General features: G+C 44.7%; 1 protein-coding gene across 1 annotated transcript in view; it reads left to right on the top strand.

Annotated features, from left to right (window-relative positions):
• The window catches only part of GOLPH3 (golgi phosphoprotein 3), a 620,776-nt gene that overhangs the window by 471,815 nt on the left and 128,788 nt on the right, over positions 1-20,173 (top strand). The window contains exon 3 of the mRNA XM_044073422.1: positions 19,849-19,963. Coding sequence (XP_043929357.1) covers positions 19,849-19,963 — 115 coding nt within the window. The remainder of the gene's footprint in view (positions 1-19,848; positions 19,964-20,173) is intronic.

The raw sequence follows: 20,173 nt of genomic DNA, 5'->3' as shown, positions 1-20,173 counted from the left end.
CAAGTGAGGATGGTGCTATAGTGCAGGAGAATAATGCTTCTCCAGCAGAGTTAATGGCTCTTGTGACCTGTAGGAGGTTTTTGTGGCTGGATCTTACTGGTCCCGTGGGTATGTAGGGTTGGAGTAGATTCTGGAGGGATGGGACTTTTAGTGGTTGGTTTATTAGTTTGTGGGAGAGTGTGAGTTGGTACTATTGAAGGAGGTGGGGGAGCTCTAGCCAGCCCAGTTATGCTAGTGAGAGACAGTGGTGAGTACGGTAGGAAGCCCCTGTGGTGAATTTGGCGATTTTGTTGTAGCAGGTTTCGAGCTTATTTAGATCACATCGTCTAAGGTTAGTAAATATTGGAGAGGCATAGAGTAGGGTAGAGATAAGATGAGAATTTGCTACTGAAATTTTAGCTGCTTTGGTAAGTAGTTGCTGATTTCTATATAATGCTCCTAGTTTTTTGTGCACTTTTTTAATGGTCATGGAAATGTGAATGTCAACGTTCAGTTTGTCTATTTCTCCTCCTAGTAATTTGGTGTGTTCTGTAGGATGGATGGTGGTGTTGTCTTTTGTTGTGATGTTAAAGTGAGAGCTGTCTAGGGTAAGTTTGGTGGGTTGGAAGATTAGTAATTTTGTTTTGTTTGGGTTGAGTATTGGGCATCGGATAACCGTTTCAATACAAGAAAATGCTTGCTGTGTAACTTTTTGCAGCTCTGGTAGGGAGTGGGCTGTGCAAATGATGGTTGAGTCATCTGCGTATTGTATAAGTGTGCCATGTGTTGTGGCTGAGGCTAGATTATTGGTGAAAATAGAGAAGAGTAGGGGTCCCAGGATGGACCCTTGGGGAACTCCTATGGGGACTGGTAGTTGGGAGGATAGGTTGTCCTGCCAAACAACTGCTTGTTGGCGGTCAGATAGGTAACTCTGAAACCAGTTGATGACTGGTTAAGAGAAGGATAGGTTATTGAGAAGAGAGATGAGTTGTTTGTGTGGGACCACATCGAAAGCTTTAGAGAGGTCTAGGAAAGTAGCTGAGGAGATATAACCTGCATTTTTATTTTGTAGGGTAGTGTTAGAGAAAGAGAGTAAGGCGGTGGTGGTGCTATGGTTAGGTCAGAAACCGTGTTGTGTGTTGGAGAGGAGGTTGTTAGCAAGGAGGTGATCTGAGACTTGAGAATGAATGCATCTCTGTAGTATTTTGGAGAGTGGCGAGAGAATAGCTATGGGGCGATAATTGGTTAGATCTGTGGAGGGGCCTCCTTTGTGCAGGGGAATTGTGTGAGACTTTCCATAGTGTAGGAACATAACTTTCTGACAGAGATCTGTTAATCAAGAGTGTTACGGGGTAGGCTAGAGCGTCAGCTGCAAGTTGAATGTATTCACCTGGGAGGTTGTCTGCTGCTAATCTGGTGGTTTTAAGTGTAGTTAGTAGTTTTATTTTGGAGGTAGGAACAGGAGAGAAAGAGAAGCTAGTTGGGAGATTTAGTTCTAGTTGATGTTGTGGGTTTGTGGGGGGTTGTGTTGTCTAGCTAGTGATAGTACGGTTTGTGTTTGTGTGAAGTGATTGTTGAAAGAGGTAGCATTATTTTCGGAGGAGTAAGTTAAGTTAGGAGTGGGTGTACTTACTTTACCTGGGTGGAGGATGGAGTTTATTGAGAACCAGAATTGTTTGGGGTTATGTTGGGAGGAGGTAAGGGCAGACTGGTAGTATTAGATTTTGAACTGTTTTATAAGCTTTTTGGTTCTTTTATGTAGGAATTTTTGCCTAGTAGAGGGGGTTTTGGTTTTGCGCCACTTGTCCCATGCTTTATCCCCGATGTTCGCCGTGCATACAGCTTGCAGTCATCACACTTGGGTTATCCTGCCATCAGGCGGGTCCTCGGTCGGCTGAATTCCAAAGTCTAGGTCCGGCGTCAGTTGTCATTGCTTCTTCTCTGACGTCAGTGTGGCAGGGGTATAAAAGAGGCAGCCGATGCCATTTTCTTCAGTCTTTCTTGCTGTGCGGTGCCCGAAGCAGAAGCAGTTCGCAAGTGCCGGTCGGCCAGCTCCTGAGATTTACGAATAGTATTTCAGCCGAAGTCTTCTTTAAAGCTAAGTACCCCGTTGGGGAAACTTTTCTTGCCTCAGACCGATGTCAGACAAAGTTAATAATTGCATTTCTTGTGGGAAGCAAATACCGCATAAGGATTTTCACTCTTACTGTATACCTTGCCTAGGGCCAGACCATGACGTCTCAGCCTGCCATTTTTGTTCATAGGTTTATACTAGGCTAACTGCCCTAGGACATTTATAAGCCTAGCCCAAAGTTATGTGGCTTACGCCGCCCCTTATGTTAGAAATACTGTGCCCATTAGTTTGTTTTGCCTCTGTCCAGTAGTGACACAGAGATGATTCCTGGGGTAAACCTACGATCTCTCATCCACCGGTCAAGATTTCTCTTGAACAGAGCCAGCGAGGTGCTCTGCCTCACATGGACCGGGATTTTATTCCACAGCATGGGGAGTCTTTGGGTGATAAATCTATCTCTCCAACACGTCCTATTTATATCCATGCTAAGGTTTAAGTCTCTTGCTCTAGTGGTTTTGGTGGATTTGTTTTTTTTGAGGTGGAGCATGTCCATTAATTCCGGGTTGGTCATGGCCTTGTATGTCAGGCACATGTCACCTCTGAGCAGACGGTATGCAACTGAATAGAGTTGGAGTTTCTTCAGTCTGGTAGCATATGACAGGTTTTGGAGTCCCTTTATCCTTTTGCTGAGGAACTTTTGGGGTCTCTCCAATTGCTGCAGGTGTCGGGTGAGATGCATCCCGAATGGGGCATTGTACTCGATCATTGGTCTGATAAGTGAAGAGTACAGGGGAACAATGACCTCACTTGATCTGGATGTGAATCCCTTCATTATCAGGTGGGCAATGTAGAAGGTCTTTCGAACCACTTTAGCAACGTGAGTGTCAAACGAGAGGCCACTGTCAACCTGGGTCCCCAGGTCCCTGATAACCTCTTCTGTGCTTAGCGGGTTGCCACCTATATGGTAGCTTGGGGTTACCTTGTTTTTCCTGAAGGGTATGACTATACACTTTTTGCTTAACTTCAGGCCATGGCTCTGGCACCAGCTATCAGTTTCCGTGAGACCCTCTGAAGGATGTCTGCGTCCGATGTACTATCCACTATGGCACCCAGTTTGCAGTCATCCGCAAACTTTGTCAGCCATAGTCCTCCTATGTTTGCCTGTACTTGAGAAGTAGATGCCGAACAATAGGGGCCAAGGACTGAGCCCTGTGGGACTCCACTTGTAACCGGGCTTGAGTCTGACATGGCTCCAGCAACTCTAACCCTGTGGGTTCTGTCCTTTAGCCAGTTTGCAACCCATCTTGTGACATATGGGTTTACATTTAAGCTGGTAAGTGGGGTATTGTGTCGAAAGCTTTTGCAAGGTCAAGGTAGGCTGTATGGACTGCCTTTCCTCATCAATGGCCTTGGTGACTGTTTCAAGAAGTCGACCAAGTTCAAAAGGCAAGATCTGCCCTTGACAAAGCCAAACTGGGTTGGGTCCAAGGTCTGCAAGTCCCCTATGTCCTTGTTTATGAGTTCCGTTATGATCCTCTCCATAGCTTTGCAGACCAGGCTTGTTAAGCTTATGGGGCGGTAATTACCAGGGTCCGCAGAGGCACCGCCTTTGTGGAGTGGGACCACATTTGCCGTACGCCACTCCTTGGGCACATATCCTGTGGTGAGGCTAAGATTAAACAGCTGCCTTATGTGCGGGTTTAGTTCTTCATTAATTTCATGTAGCACACAGCCGGGGACCCCATCCGGTCCCATTGATGCTGTGTTTTTAGCTTTAGAGAGAGCAGGTTTCACCTGCGCATTTGAGATGTCTGGGATGCTACACTCAGTTGGGATAGTTATCTCTCCTTTTGGGGAGAGGGGTGAAGTTTGCGCTGAACCTGTCTGCCAGTATGTTGGCAATGTCTGTGGGTTCAGTGATTTTTGTATCATTTTGGACTAATTATGAGCATATCTGGGAGTTTCCACCCAGGTTTCTGACATAGCTGAAGAAGGCCTTATGATTGTTTTTTGAATCTATGGCAATTTTTCTCTCAAAGTTGGCCTTGGATGATTTTATGAGGGATCGTAGTTTCTTGCTAGTGCTGATCAAAGATTCCTTCCCTTTTTGGGATTTTGCTCTATCATGTAATAGCTTTCTCCTCTTATTGTAAACTTTGTTTATGGCTGGGGTCCACCAGACTGGACGTTTGCCCTTGGTGGAAAGAGTCTTGGTTTTATTTGGGATTGCCTGATCCATGCAGGTCCTGAAGGTGTTCATAGAAGGCATTTGTAAGGGCTTCCGCAGCTTGGGTTGTGGTTTCCATTGGCCCGGGGGCCTTGAAGGATACCACACCAGTCTTGAGTAGTGTGAAGTTTGCTTTAGAGAAGTTCTTCACTGTGGTCTTTTTTGTTTGGGGTGGGGCGGGATGTGGATTTCTAGTGAGATTAGTTTATGATCTGATCTCACCAATGAGGGATATACTCGGTGGAGCATTTTGTCCCCATGTTCGTGATGATGAGATCTAGTATATTTTCTCCTCTTGTGGGGACGGTGACTAGTTGTTCCATGGCATTTGAATTTATGAATTCCAGGAACCTTTGGGCTAGAAAGTTTGGGCTTGAGTAATGTTCCCAGTCTATATTCGGGTAGTTGAAGTCACCCAATATGATGGTGTTTGGTGATACATTTATACCCTCCAGTGTCTTCAGGAAGGCTGTGTGGGTTTCCTGAGTTTGAGAGGGTGGCCTGTAGCATGCTACAAATTGTAGAGCAGTTTTGCCTATGGTTAATTGCACCTGGATGGCTTCCGATGCTTCGTGCGTAGCCACCAACCTGGAGGTGTGGGTATCCTTGATGAATATGGATACACCCCTCCTTTGTGGTGTGGTCCGGGTTTTGGGGCCGAACGCATGATATGAGATGAAACCTGATAGTGCCGGGTGCTCTCAGGAGCCTTGAACCAGGTTTCAGTCACAGCACAGACATTGATGTTCTCCATACTGAGAAGGGCCTAAGCGTGCATTTTGAGATTTAGACTTCTGGCATTGAGCAGCATTACCCTTAGTTTCTTCACGCTTTTGTTTTCTAGGGTGGTAGGTTTAGAATTTGAGCCTTGCCTAAAACAGGCACTATGGGGTGGCAAGAGCCTTAGCCAATATCCGAATCCCAGGGTGACAGGTGCAAGCCGCCCCTCATAAGCAGCGTGGCTTGTCGAGCATGTCATCCCAGGCAGACAGGCACTGGATCCCCTTTGAATGACACCAGAAATTAAGCCAATTGTTAAAGCTGATCATCTTGTCACTATATTGTGGCATCATTCTTGGTGAAGGAAGGATACTGCTCAGGGTCAGGGTCATACCTGCCTGGGCTACATAATCAGAGAGCTCCTCTATGTCTCTTTTCATGTGGTCCAGGGAGGTACGTCTCAGGTCGTTCACACCAGCATGGACAATGACTGTGTCATACTTGTACTTGCCGTGGAGTGACCTGAGTGCTTGTGTTATGTGGCGGATTCTTTTCAGGCGTCTTTTCAGGCTTGTTGGCTGTTGAAGCACCCTCCAAGAGGAAAAAACGCTGAGAGAAGAAGGGAGCCACTTTTGAGATTTTAAGTATTTTTTCTCTGTTTATTTGCTAAGTTTTTCTGCATAGCTGCCTAGCTTGAGCATTTTCTGGCTTGTTAAACTTGATTTCTGTATTAGTAGCTGTATTTAGAGCACAACCAAAAGCTGTTTGCTGAATTTCCTGTTTGCACTTAATTTTAAATCGTTTTTTTCTTAAAACTTGCATATTTTCTGTCCTTGACCTAGCACTCTTGTGTGGGGTCATTTACTGCACTGTTATAACTTGATATTACTTGTGAACCTCTGCTATCTCTGTAAAAAACAAAAAGAAAAAAAAAATCTTGCTTTCTTCCCACTTTTCTGAGAGTTAAAAAAGTTCAGTTACAGGCTTGCTGTTCCTGAACTGTTTGAAAGTTTCTGTGAGGCCATTTTTGCTTGGGCTGAAGGAGGGTCTCTCTGTTGAACAGTGGCAGTGAATAACATTGAGCAGCTTCCCTGCCCCCCGTAGAGGTGGTTACTGACTTGAAACTGTAGTTTTATTGTCCGTTTTGGGTATATTCCTGCTTCTTTCCAGCACCTGCTATCAAGCACGCTTTAACGCGGAGTTGCCACTAGAGCAGCATCGGGCAGCGCCGGTTAAACAAGGTTAAACTCTTTCTGGCTCCAGAAAGTCTGTTCTTCAATTTTTCCCTTAGAACTGCTCTGTTAGGAATCTAAACAGTTTACACCTTCACTAAAAAGTGCAGCACTTGTTCCAAATAGCTTTTTCTTCTCAAAAAGCTCAGCACTTGTCTTATAAGCATATCCCTTGTCTTATAAGCATTCTCTTTGCAGGTCAAGCACTCCTATATTATATTATACAAATCTCTCACTAGCAAAACCCCCCAGGAGTGCCCACTTCCCTGCTAAGCTCACTACTTTTCTGTCTCATACCAACTCATACTTCTTTCTAGCATGTCGAAGGGTCAGATGCTGGCGTCCTCTCCTGCCCAGTTGGTGAATCTGGGAATTCTGAGATAATGTTACAATTGCCTCGTACACGGACAACCTTCTCCTCCTCCCACGTAACACTAACACTTGTGAGAGATGCAGCTATTTAGCCAGACTGGAGGCTGAGCTCTCTCAACTCAGGACTGGCAAGACCAGGCAGGAGGAGAAGGCAACTACACACACCACAATACCAGTCTCACATAACTCAACCACACCACTGAATCAAAGACATAAACACACTAAGACATACTCGGAGGCTCCGAGTAAAAATTTACCTAAACAGCAGAGGCCTCCAAAGCAGACACCCAAGCAACTGCAAACTCAATACACCACACAAACAACACATAAACAACAAAATCAGTGTGCAAAGCAGTCACTGCCCTTAAGGCCAAATACAACACCAAACATACTTGTCATAGGTGACTCCAGTCAGACACACTGACATCCCACTCACCAGGCTGAACAAGGAGAGGGTCACGGTAAGCTGCCTATCGGGCGCACAAGCGCACTATTAAGCACCAGGCGGAGTTCGCCCTTCATTATTTTGGCAAAAAATTAAATTATATCATGTCGTTGGATGCACCAACGCCAGTTTTAGGCAAAAAATGCAAGGATAAGGACAGACATCCGAGGCCTGCACCGAGTACTGAGATCACGCTTAGGCCGACGACCGGTTCTCCGGTTCTCAGCGAGGCGCCTACGCAGCCCCTGACTACCGATGGAACTACTTTACCGGCGACTTCAGTACCTGAAGTCACAGGATGCTCGGTCTCTATTCCCACTGCAGATACCGACGCCATTCTTGGCGGGGAAACCGAAAATTTAGCGAGGCCTGCCATTTCTGAAGGCGTTTTCAGGCCTACCACCTCCTCTATTAAATTGTTCACTAAATCTAAAGCTGCAATGAAAATCAAAAAAACAGGGTCCTCAGACCCCCTGTCTAGGCCCCATGCCTAAGAAACAGATGCTTAAAATGGCTGAGGATTTGATTACTCTCATCAGAGGTTCTTAACCCCCCTCAGACAAAAGACCCATGTTGGAGGAAGACTACCCTTCCTCAGACCAGGCTTCTATTACCTCAGACCATTCTGAGGACCAGGATTACGCCTATTCCCCTTTTGAAGACTCTGATGCTGAGGAGTCTATTCCCTCTCGGTCTCCCCCCCTGAGGACTACTCTTTTGGGGAAACCTTGCATACATTGAGAGAGCACTTCCACTGGGAAGGCCAAGATTACTTGGATTCCAAGAAAAGGCTCAGGGAATTTCTACTGCTTCCCCAGCATAGGCCCCTGGCTATTCCTCCTGTCTTAGATATTTTGGATGATGTGTACGCAGAAGCCAGTCTTAATCCAGACTCTCATTACCTCCAGCCCCTGTTAAACCAGACTGATATTACCGGGTTCCTGATTCTCACCAGTTCCTTTATAAAAGCCATATTGCTGACCCAGAAACAATTTCACAGGATCCCAAGGAGATTAAGGCCTCTACTGCTAAAAACCCTTTACCTTCAGAGAGAGATTCCAGAGCATTAGAAAGGTGGGGCAAAAAGGTGTATACATCAGCCACTTTAACCATGAGGGCATTAAACTGTCAATTTCATATGTTAAAATACCAACAGTTCTTGCTATCTCAGCTGAAAAGCAAAATGACGCAAACAGAACAACCTGACTTGAAAGAGTTGCAGGATTTGTTGCATGGAGCAGAACAAGTGGGGAAACATACCTTGCAGTGTGGTTTTGATGCTTTAGAGGCCTCGTGTAGAGCTGCTGTCACGGGGTCTGTCCTACGTAGACATGCTTGGCTCAAAGAGCAAACCTTACCAGATCATGTCAAAGCAAAATTATTAGATGCACCACTACAAAAAGATGTACTGTTCGGTGTTAAAGCTGAGGAGGTACTAAAGAAAATGGAGGAAAAAGCGAAATCTATGCAAACAGTTAAAGATTTCCTGCAGGTACAGCCTTCACGCTTCAGCAGAAACTGGCCTTCAAAAAATTGGTCCTTTCCAACCACGGACAGACCCCAAAGGGGCAGATACAGACGCCCAAGGGGTAGAGGACAACCTCAAGGATCTTACAGAGCTAGACAGTGGCAAACACCAGCCCCAAGAGGTGGAGAAGATAGACCACAGTCATTTAGAAAACAGACGCAATGACTTTCCCCTATGCCTGCCAAACAAAGCTATAATGGCAGCACCTTTGGGCGGAAAACTGGCCTTATTTTCAAAAAATGGCACATTGTTACAAAGGACAAATGGATTCTGGATATTATAGACAGAGGCTACAGGTTCCACTTTCACACCCTTCCAAAAAAGAGAGGCATGCCAAACCTGCCACAAAATCAATGGGCAGAGGCACAAAGGCAAATTTCCGCTCTCATGGATATGACAGCAATTCAAGAGGTACCTGCAAAAGAACAAGGTCAAGGTTTTTATTCAAGGCGATTTCTGGTACCAAGGAAGGACAAAGATTGGAGACCCATCTTAGACCTATCTATTCTAAACACATAATCTAGAGGTACCAAAATTCAAGATGCTCACATTACAGCAGCTTCTTCCCATGCCCTCAAGGAGGCATACCTGCATGTCCCTATCAGACAAGATTGCAGAAGATACCTCAGATTTCTTGCAGGTTCATCCCATTACCAATTCTCTGCATTGCCCTTTGGCTTATCTACTGCGCCCAGAGTGATTACGAAATGCCTGGCATCAGTAATTGCCTTCTGCAGACAATGAGGAATCCAAATCTACCCATATCTGGACGACTGCCTGATCCAAGCAGACAGCAAGGACATTCTTTTGCAACATCTGGTGTGTGTAATAAAACTGTTAAACTGCCTGGGGTACACAGTGAACAAAAAGAAATCAAAACTAATACCTTCTCAACAGATAATTTTCCTGGGTGCCAGCTTAAACACAACGACCCTGATGGCCTACCTCACGCCAGACAAACAAGGGCAACTGTCTCAATACTTCAACAGAATGGCAACTTTAACCAGGCTAACTGCAAGGAAAATCCTGCAGGCTCTGGGGTTCATGGCATCTTGTATCCTACTAATACCATTTGCAAAGCTGCATATGAGGAAACTACAATGGTACCTAAAAAACTTATGGTCTCAACACAGCCACAGCTTGGAAACAATTATACCACTCATTCCATGCCTTCAAAAGGAATTTTTGTGGTGGGCTCAAGCATACCAAAGAAACACAGGTCTTCCTTTCTGCTTACCACAAGCAACTCAAATCATCACAACTGACGCCTCAGACTACACTTGGGGAGCACACATGGCAGGTCAGTGCATTCAGGGAAAATGGTCCCAAAAAGAGATGCACGTACACATCAACCAAAAGGAGATGCTAGCCGTGCAAAATGCTCTTATGACCTTCAAAGACCTACTGCATCCAGGCCAGCTATTAATAAGGACAGACAACACCACAGTCATGTGGTACATAAACAAACGGGGGGGAACGCATTCATACCCCCTGTGCAGGCAAGCCATGACCCTGTGGAACACAGCACTGGAATTACAAATTCAACTACAGGCACAATTCTTGCCAGGAAAGGAAAACACACTGGCAGACAACTTGAGCAGAAATATTACAGACCCACACAAATGGAAGTTGCATCCTCAAGTCTTCTCAAAGATAACTCAGGCATGGGGACAGCCAGACATAGATCTATTTGCTACCCACAGAAATTGCCAGTTGGAGAAATTCTGCTCAAGGACCTATCATCCACAGGCCTGGAAAGTGGACGCACTCTCTTTCAATTGGACAACATTGACAGTCTATGCCTTCCCGCCTCTACCTCTACTGGCCAAAGTCCTATTAAAAACCAGAGCAGAGAGGCCACAAATTATTCTCATCGCTCCAGACTGGCCACGACAGCACTGGTATCCTCTCCTAAAGAGCCTGTCACACTCACCACCATGGATCCTTCCACAAGTTCCTCCTCTTTTGTCCCAGCACAATTACAAGACCCTTCACAGCCAACTCAGAACTCTTAAGTCTAGCTGCATGGAGAATACCTTAATTTGCCAACAGACCCTCCTCTCCAAAGTGGTACAGGAAGTCATCTTGGAGGCCAGGAGACCCTCTACTAGAAAAACCTACTCTGCCAAATGGAAACAATTTTGTTCCTGGAATCAAGCTAAGGGTCAGAATCCTTGGGTAATAAATATACCTCAGATTTTACAGTACCTAGCTGAGATGTTAAACAGTGGCCTTTCCTTCTCTTCCATCAAGATCCACGCTTCAGCCATTTCAGCACAGTACAATACGGATCCTCCTTTATTCTCACATCCTCTTTTAAGGCAGTTCCTCAGAGGGGCAAAAAATATACAACCCCCACGGAAACCACCAACTCCAGCTTGGGACCTCAAGTTCGTATTGGAGAAGCTGACACTGCCTCCTTTTGAGCCGGCTGCTACAGCAGAGCTACAATACTTGTCATGGAAAACCGCCTTCCTTCTGGCTATTACCTCAGCACGCAGGGTTTTGGAGCTACAGGCCCTCATGGCTGTGCAACTATTCATCATTTTCCATCAGGACAGGGTTTCCTTACGAACCAACCCTACCTTCATGCCAAAGGTAGTATCCAGTGTGGCTTTGAATCGGACTATTCATTTACCTACCTTTTATCCAAATCCACAGAACAAAGGAGAGAGGCTACTACATTCCTTGGACATTCACAGGCAACTTCATTATTACCTGGACAGAACAAAGTCATTCAGAAAATCTGAGCAGCTCTTTGTGTCCTACGCTACAGGTGCTCAAGGAAAGGCTATTTCCAAACAGACTATTTCAAAATGGATAGCTCACTGCATACGCTTTTGTTATTCATTTCATGGAAAATCAGTGCCTGTATGCATCAGATCCCACTCCAGCAGGGCTACAGCTACCTTAGCAGCTTTCCTCAGGGGGGTCCCTACCAAGGACATTTTGGAAGCAGCAACTTGGAGTTCAGTGCACACTTTCTCCAAGCACTACCACCTTCCACTATACTCTAAATCTAGAGCGGGCTTTGCCACAGCAGTCCTGCAGGGCATTCTAGCCCCTCCTAATTCCACTTAGTACAAGCCACCCTTACTTAGCTTTGGGATTCTACCCAAGTGTGATGACTGCAGCTGTATGAACGATGAACATAGTACAGTTTTGTACCTACCATAAATGTAGATGTTAGAGTGCGCATACAGCTGCAGTCCAGGTTACCCTCCCTCCATCCCCTCTTAGGACAGGGCTTATGCCAAACACCTTTATCATACAACCTGTTTGGGGTATTCCTTTATGGTGTATTTGCTTGCAACTACTGTTTTGATTTATCTACTTGTGTATGTTTGCATAACATCATGTTTTGCCTTCCTTTCTGGGGGCACCAGACATCTTGGGCAAGAAAAACTGAAGAAAATGGCGTCGGCTGCCTCTTTTATACCCCTGTCACACTGACGTCAGGGAAGAAGCGACGACAACCGACGCCAGACCTAGACTTTGGAATTCGGCCAACCGAGGACCCGCCTGATGGCAGGATAACCCAAGTGTGATGACTGCAGCTGTATGCGCATTCGAACATCTACTTTTATGGTAGGTACAAAACTGTACTTTTTTCATTTCAGACTTCGTGTTTTTTTGTAGCCATGGGGATTGTTGGGCTCTAGTTCGGGAATGTCTTAAGGGGGTGTGGTAGTTAAGGATGCTTAGGAATGTTTTATTAAAGTAGTCAACTGTGTCTTCTAGTTTGAGGTAATTTAGAAGTTGCCAGTTACAGTCTTTTAGGGATGAGCTGAATGAGAGAGGGTTGAAGTTAGTTTTTTTGCGTATTTGACAGTAGATGATGGGTTTTGCTTTATAAAGGTGTTTTCTTAGTAAGAAGGTTGGGGAGTGATCACTTAGGCTGTCAGATAAGCAGCCTGCTATGTATGACAGGGGGCTCTTATTGACTAGTATCCAATCAAGGGTAGTGTGTTTGTTGGAGTTATTTATCCTAGTAGGTGACTGGACTAGTTGGGTGAAGCCATGAATCTTTACATGATGGGTTGGGTGGTTGCTACAGCAGGATTGCCAGTCAGTGTTGAAGTCTCCTAGAATTAAAGTTTCTTGGGGTAGGTGGTGAGTAGTCCTGCTGAGAAGGTTTTCAAGTGAAGGGATGTTGTGGCCAGGTGGGAAGTAGCAGCCTATTACGTTTAGGGTTTTATTTTGGTTTATTTTAAGGTTGGCATATATTATTTCTTCCTTACCTATTTGGGAAGCTGCTAACTTTAAGATCTGGATGTCTAGATGCTGCTTAAATATTATAGCTATACCACCTCCTTTTTTGTTTAGTCAGTCTACTCTTTCTATATTGTAACCAGCAGGGAGGATTTGCTCATTAGTAATGTGTGGTTTTAACCATGTTTCTGTAAGGATCTCTACATCAGGGGAGTAGAAGTCTATGGTGGCATGGAATTCAAGCACCTTGTTGCATATACTTCTAATATTTAGGCTTATCAGAAGGAGGTCTGTTGGCTTTCTATTGACTGCGATTTGGGAGATGTGGTTTGTAGTCTGATTATGAGGGGAGGGGTTGGAGATAGAGGGACCAGGATTAAGATGGAGATATCCATTGAGTGCTAGGTTGGATATGGATGAGATTATTAGCTTTATCAATTTCTGCATATGTTTGCTTATAAGGGAAGTTTTTTGATTGCGTTTTGTGGGCAATAGGTATGGTGGTAGGGTTATGTTAGGTTGAGGGGTTGTTTTTAATTTAGGTACTGTGGTCTGTAGTCTATATAGAGGGTGTATTGGGAAGGTTGTTGACCTGATGAGAGAGTAGTAGAGTAGAGGTGGGATATGAGTGGTGGTGTGTGTGGTGGTACAGTGGGTAGTGGTTGAGTGCAGGAATGGTGGAGGTTTGGTAAGATGTGATGTATGCAAGGAGTGTGCATGCAGTGACTATAGGTATGGTGTGCTTGTACATATTAGCTGAGTAGGAGGGATAGAAGTTGTAGGAGGAAGTATAGGTGTGGTGATTTTATAGGTTGAAGGGTGGGAGGGCTTACTGTTTGTAATAAAGGTAGGACAACTGGGGGTGGGAGGGAATTGGGGGAAGGGAGGGGAGCATAGCAGGCAACAGATGAGGGAAGACTGTCAGTAGGTTTATAGGTTATAATGAAAAGGGCTGGCCCTGATTAGGCTGCAATTGTTCTTGTGGGGAGGGGGAGGATCAGAATAGACCAGAAAAGTGGTGGATAGCAATAGTATAATGAAAAGGGCTGGCCCTGATTTCACAGATATGCAAGTCTACATAAACAATAAGAAAAGGCAGTAGTTACTCTAACTTGCTTGTTTTGCATACCTGTCTTATTGAAATAAAATAAGCCAATTTTACCAAGGAGGTATGTGGAAATTAGGAAGACAAGAATTTACAAGAGAAAAGGTTTAGAAGTAGAGAAACAGCAGAGCATACAAATAGTACAGCATCTAAAGACAGATTGCAGTTAGAAGTACAGAATGGGGGGGGGCAGCTAATGTTCTGAAACAATAAGAAAATCAGTAGGTACTTTAGACTTAATTGTTTTGCATACCTTTCTTTTGAAATAAAATAAACACTTGTAACCAGGAGTATGTGGGATTTAGAAAGACGACAAGTTATAGGAGAAAGGGTTTAGTAATACTAGAAAAACAGCAGCGCTTTCAAATAGTTGAAACAGCTTGTAAAGGGAGACCACTGTTAGAAAGTATAGTATGGGGAGGGGCAAACTAACGTCTGTGATGGAGTGCTTTACTTAAAAATAGAAATTAAACAAGGGCTAGCAATTAATTTTGTCTGGAGGATAAAACATACTTTTTGTATATTTTGAAATTAACACTCAATCCAAGGTTGCCTGGTTCTGTTCAAGAGCACTGCAGGCCAATAGATTGAACTTGGCTTGGTGGGGATCCAGGGAAAGTAGAATTAGAAGCTTAGGTATGAGCACTCCATCCAAAGAGACAAGCAGCTACACGTACTGCGTTCCTTGCTTAGGCCCAGACCACGACGTCCCTCGCTGTCTTTTTTTGTTCCTTATTCAGTCCACGAACTATTCATCATCGGTCCGTTTTTGCAGCAAACTATTTCGGTACTCTGTTTAATTATCCAGAAATGGCTTCAGTAAGCCACCCGACTACCGACATTCCCAAAAAAAAAAAAAAATGTAAAGACAAAGACAGACTGCATAGGTCCAAAGCTGCTTACGGTGCTTCCGTTAAGCTAGTCTCCAGTTCGCCGGTATTCAGGCGCATTCGCAGCCCCTGATACCCACTACTTCAGATTTGCAGGCCTCTATTGAGACCCATTCGGAGTCCGGTATGCCGCGAGATGCTTCTTCGACCATGCAACCTGCGGATGTCTCTACCTTGGATGGGTCCGGAGCTGCTGTGCATGCACCGGATTCTGAGGGTGTATTCAGGCCTGCTGAATTGCCTTTCAAACCAACGACATCTTCTTCTTCTTCAGGGCCTAAAACTGGACCCAGGCCTAGAAAACAGACGTCCAAAGTGCATGGTCAGGCCCATATGCCTAAAAAAACAATAAGAATGGCTTGAAGACCTTATTACTTTAATTAGGGGAAGCCAGCCTTCTCCTTCTAAGAGACCTAGAACTGATTTTCCTTCTAATTCTCCTGATCAAGATTCTGAAATTTCTGTTATTTTCTGATTACCAGGATTTGCCCTTATCCACTTACGAGGATTCTGATGCAGAGGACTCCATTCCCTCTGCTTCCCCTCCAGAAGATTTTTCTTTTGGTGAAACCTTGCACACTCTTAGGGAGCATTTCTGCTGGGAAAGCCAGGAATACTCTGACTCCAAAAAGAGTCTTAGGGAATTCTTACTCCTACCTCAGCACAGGCCTTTAGCTATCCCTCATGTCCTGGACATTGTAGATGATACTTTCTTGGAATCTAGCCTGGCCCCAGACCCTTTACCTCCTGCTCCCAGAAAACCTGACAGGTATTACAGAGTCCTAGACTCTCACAAGTTCCTGTTCAAGAATCCTACTGCGGACCCAGAGACTATTTCCAGGGGACCTAAAGGCATTAAGGCTACTACTGCCAAAAACCCTACCCCCTCTGATAGAGATTCCAGGGCCTTGGACAGATGGGGTAAGAAGGTATATACTTCTGCTACTTTGGCCATTAGGGCTTTAAACTGCCAGTTTCATATGTCAAAGTATCAGCAGCATATTATGGCACTACTTAAATAGAAAATTATGTTGATTCCTGATTGTGCTGAAAATAAAGAATTACAGGATTTAATGCATTCTGCTGAACAAGTTGGTAAGCATACTTTGCAATGTGATTTTGACTCTTTAGAAGCATCTTGCAAGGCTGCTGTCACTGGGTCTGTTCTTAGAAGGCATGCTTGGCTTAAGGAGCAGAATTTGCCAGATCATGTTAAAGCTAAATTAATGGATTCTCCCTTAAACCAAGACCGCCTGTTTGGCAACAAAGCACAGTAAGTCCTTAAAAAGATGGAGGAAAAAGCTAAATCTATGCAAACTGTTAAAGATTTCCTGCAAGTACAGCCTCCCAGATTCGGTAGGCATTGGCCTTCTAAGAATTCGTCCTTTCCTATCTCTTCCAGGCCTTCTCAGTCCAAACCCAGGAACAGCAGACCACCTAGGCTACAGTCTCAAGGTACTCGCAGGCCTAAGCAGTACGGGGCTCCCACTTCCAAAAGCTGGAAGTAATAAGACACCCCCCTATGGAAAACTGTCACAATGACTTAACCTTAAACCTTCCAAGCCCTGCTCAACTGCTTGCTACCTTAGGGGGAAAGATCGCCCTGCATGCAAAAAACTGGGAACTCATTACCCAGGACAAATGGGTTTTAAATATAGTTTCCCAAGGATACAGATTCCACTTTCACACCTTACCAACCCTAAATGGTTGGCCAGACCTACCCTCAAATCAGTGGGCAGAGGCTCAACAGCAGGTTCTCTCTCTTCTAAGTATCAGGGCTATTCAGCCTGCCTCAGCAGAAGAAAGGGGACAAGGGTTTTACTCAAGACTTTTCCTGGTATGCAGAAAAGACAGCTGCTTGCGTTCTATCCTGGACTTCTCTATTCTAAACACCTTTTTGGTAATCCCAAAATACAAAATGCTAACACTTCATCAGCTGCTTCCTATGCCAGGCAAAGATGCCTGGTTGGCAGCCTTAGACTTAAAGGAAGCTTACCTGCACATTCCAATAAGGGAATCTTGCAGGAAATACCTACGCTTCAGAGCAGGCTACATGCACTATCAGTTCTCTGTGCACTTCCCTTTGGCTTATCTACTGCTCCCAGGGTATTCACAAAGTGCCTAGCTCCAGTCATTGCATTTTGCAGGCAAAGAAATATTCAGATATACCCATACCTGGACGATTGTCTAATTCAGGCAGAAAGCCAGGACATGCTACTAAATCATCTGGCATTTGTAAAGAAACTTCTAACCTCACTGGGGTACACCATAAACAAAAGGAAATCTCATCTAGTACCTGCCAACAAATTGTATTCCTGGAAGCATGCTTTAACACAACTTCCCAGATAGCTTACCTCACGCCAGAGAAACAAGTTTATTTGACAGCCTACTTCGAACTATTGGCCACAAAGACCCAGCTATCTGCAAGGAAAATCCTGCAAGCCCTGGGGTTCATGGCTTCATGCATTCTACTAATTCCATATGCAAGACTGCATATGAGGAAACTACAGGAGCTGGAGTCAATGATTCCTGTCATTCCTTGTATAAAGACAGAGTTCCTTTGGTGGGCAGACGCTTGCTACCACAACAAGAGACTGCCATTCACTCTACCCCCTGCCGCCCAAACCCTAACAGATGTGTCAGACTATGCATGGGGGGCTCACTTGGCAGGGCAGTGCATTCAGGGCAGATGGAACCTGAGTCAGATGCACCTGCATATCAGTCAAAAAGAAATGTTAGCTGTACAGACTTCCCTGACAGCCTTCAAGGACCACATCCTTCCAGGACAATTATTGGTAAAGACAGACAACACCACTGTTATGTGCTACATAAGCAGGGGGGAACCCACTTGTTTCCTCTCTGCAGACTAGCCATGGCTCTGTGGAACACAGCCTTGAGCTACCAAGTGCACCTACAAGCTCAGTTCCTGCTAGGCATGCTAAATTCACTGGCAGACGACCTAAGCAGAAGTCTCATGGACCCACACGAGTCTAAACTGGAACCAAAGATATTCAACATTTTGAGAAACAAATGGGGGAACCCAGAGGTAGACCTCTTTGCTTCCCCTCAGAACTACCAATTGGACAAATTCTGCACAAGGACTTCCCACAGGTAAGTTTGGAAAGTGGATGCCCTGTCCTTCACCTGGGAAAGCTTCTCATTTTATGGCTTTCCCCCTCTGCCTCTCCTCTCAAAAGTTCTGCTAAAGATCAAACAGGATAAACCAAGGACAATACTGATTGCACCAGACTGGCCACGCCAGCACTGGTACTTCCTCTTGCGCAGTATGTAACTGCTGGTACCATGGCACCTGCCTCAGACCCCTTCCTTGCTGTCCCAGCAGGAGGGCCAAATTTTGTTTCCCCAGCTTCAAACCCTGAACCTTGCAGCCTGGCTAATTCCCTGAGCTCTCCAATAGCATCCCTCAGTAAGCAGGTGCTAGATGTCATTCTGGAGGCCAGGAGGCCTAGTACTAGAAAATCCTATGCTGAAAAGTGTGGAAAAGATACTGTTCCTGGAGCCAGACTCGGGATGAGCATTACAGTGCCCAGCTTACCGCATATTCTTCAGTACTTAACAGAGATGCTCCACAAGGGCCTTTCCTTCTCATCAATTAAAATTCATGCCTCAGCCATTTCGGCACATTATAATACTGAGCCTCCCCTCTTCTCTCACCCCCTGTTGAAACACTTCCTCAGAGGGGCCAAAAATTTAAGACCACCCAGGAGAGCACCTACTCCAGCCTGAGACCTTAACTTTGTATTGGAAAATATCACTCTACCTCCTTTTGAGCCAGCTGCAACTGCAGAGTTGAAATTCCTTTCTTGGAAGCATTCCTTTTAGCCATCACTTCAGCAAGAAGAATGACTGAATTACAGGCCCTCATGGCAGTGGAGCCCTTCATCTTCCATGCTGACAGGATGTCCCTCAGGACCAATCCTTCCTTTATTGCCCAAAGTGGTATCCAGTGTGGCCCTTAATCAGTCCATTCATTTGCCAACCTTTTTTCCTAATCCACAGAACAAAGGAGAATGAATTCTGCACTTTTTGGACATGCACAGACCACTTATATTTTATTTGGACAGGACTAAGCCTCTCAGAAAAACTGAACAGCTGCTAGTTGCTATTGCTGCAGGGGCAGATGGGAAGGCCATTTCAAAGCAAACCATTTCTAAGTGTATAGGCCATTGCATTTATTTCTGCTATAAGCACCATGGAAAACCTACCCTACAGGGGATAAGATCACATTCCACCAGGGCTGCATCTACCTCTACAGCCTTTCTCAGAAGTGTCCCTACCAGGGACATCCTAGAAGCTGCTACCTGGAGCTCTGTACATACCTTCACTAAGCATTACCACTTGCCTGTTTTTTCTAAATCCAAAGCTGGTTTTGCCACTGCAGTCTTGCAGGGCTTTATAGCTGGTTCTAATGCTCTGTAACTTGCTCCTCCCCTACCTTAGCTTTGAGAATCTACCCAAATGTAATGACTGCAACAGTGAAACATGAAGAACATAGTACAGTGGTGTACACTTACCATAAATGTAGATGTTCGAGTGTATTCACTGTTGCAATCCTGGTTACCCTCCCTCCAGCCCCCTGACTTCTATTGTGTATACCTTTCTTCTTGTTTAGTGTATTTCAGCTTTCTGGTGTATTTGCTTTTTATTGGAGGTGTAACCATATATATATATATATATATATATATATATATATATATATATATATATATATATATATATTTACATGTGTTTGCTTCCCATTATGGGGGCACCTGACATCTGGGGCAAAAAAAAACTGATGTAATGGCGTCGGCTGCATGCTTTATACCCCTAACTATCTGACATCATGGAAGAAGAGACAGCATCTGATGCAGAACTCAAGACTTTGATATTCAGGCTGGCTGAGGGCTACCTGCAGACAGATAACCCAAATGTAATGACTGCAAAAGTGAATACACTCGAACATCTACATTTATGGTAAGTGTACACAACTGTACTTTTCTGAAGTTGTGGCCTTGTACTGTCTTGTCTACTTATTTGGATCTCCTTATGTTGTTTGACCAGGTAATATGCAAGTCAGATGCACCAACGGGTGATGTTATGCTTGATGAGGCTCTCAAGCACATCAAAGAGACACAACCTCCAGAAACAGTACAAAGCTGGATTGAGCTATTAAGTGGTAAGTTGCAGAGATGTATTTTTTACCGGCATAGTGCCACTGTCAGTACTGAAAATGTTTTCAAACTTGTGGTTTATGTTGTTCTTAAATTTATGAGCATTTTTTTGTTAAAATGATGAAACTCGTGGATTTTAAGCCTTGCCGTTTGGCAGAAATTTCAGTAAGTGGTGTTTGCTTTTCATGATGTTCATCGTGTTTCACTGTTGCAGT

Source organism: Protopterus annectens, chromosome 1.part1 (genome assembly GCF_019279795.1).
Source record: "Protopterus annectens isolate FY-2018-M chromosome 1.part1, PAN1.0, whole genome shotgun sequence".
Classification (NCBI taxonomy): domain Eukaryota; kingdom Metazoa; phylum Chordata; order Ceratodontiformes; family Protopteridae; genus Protopterus; species Protopterus annectens.
Note: the sequence above shows the minus strand (reverse complement) of the source record. Positions and strands in the feature narration are given on the sequence as shown.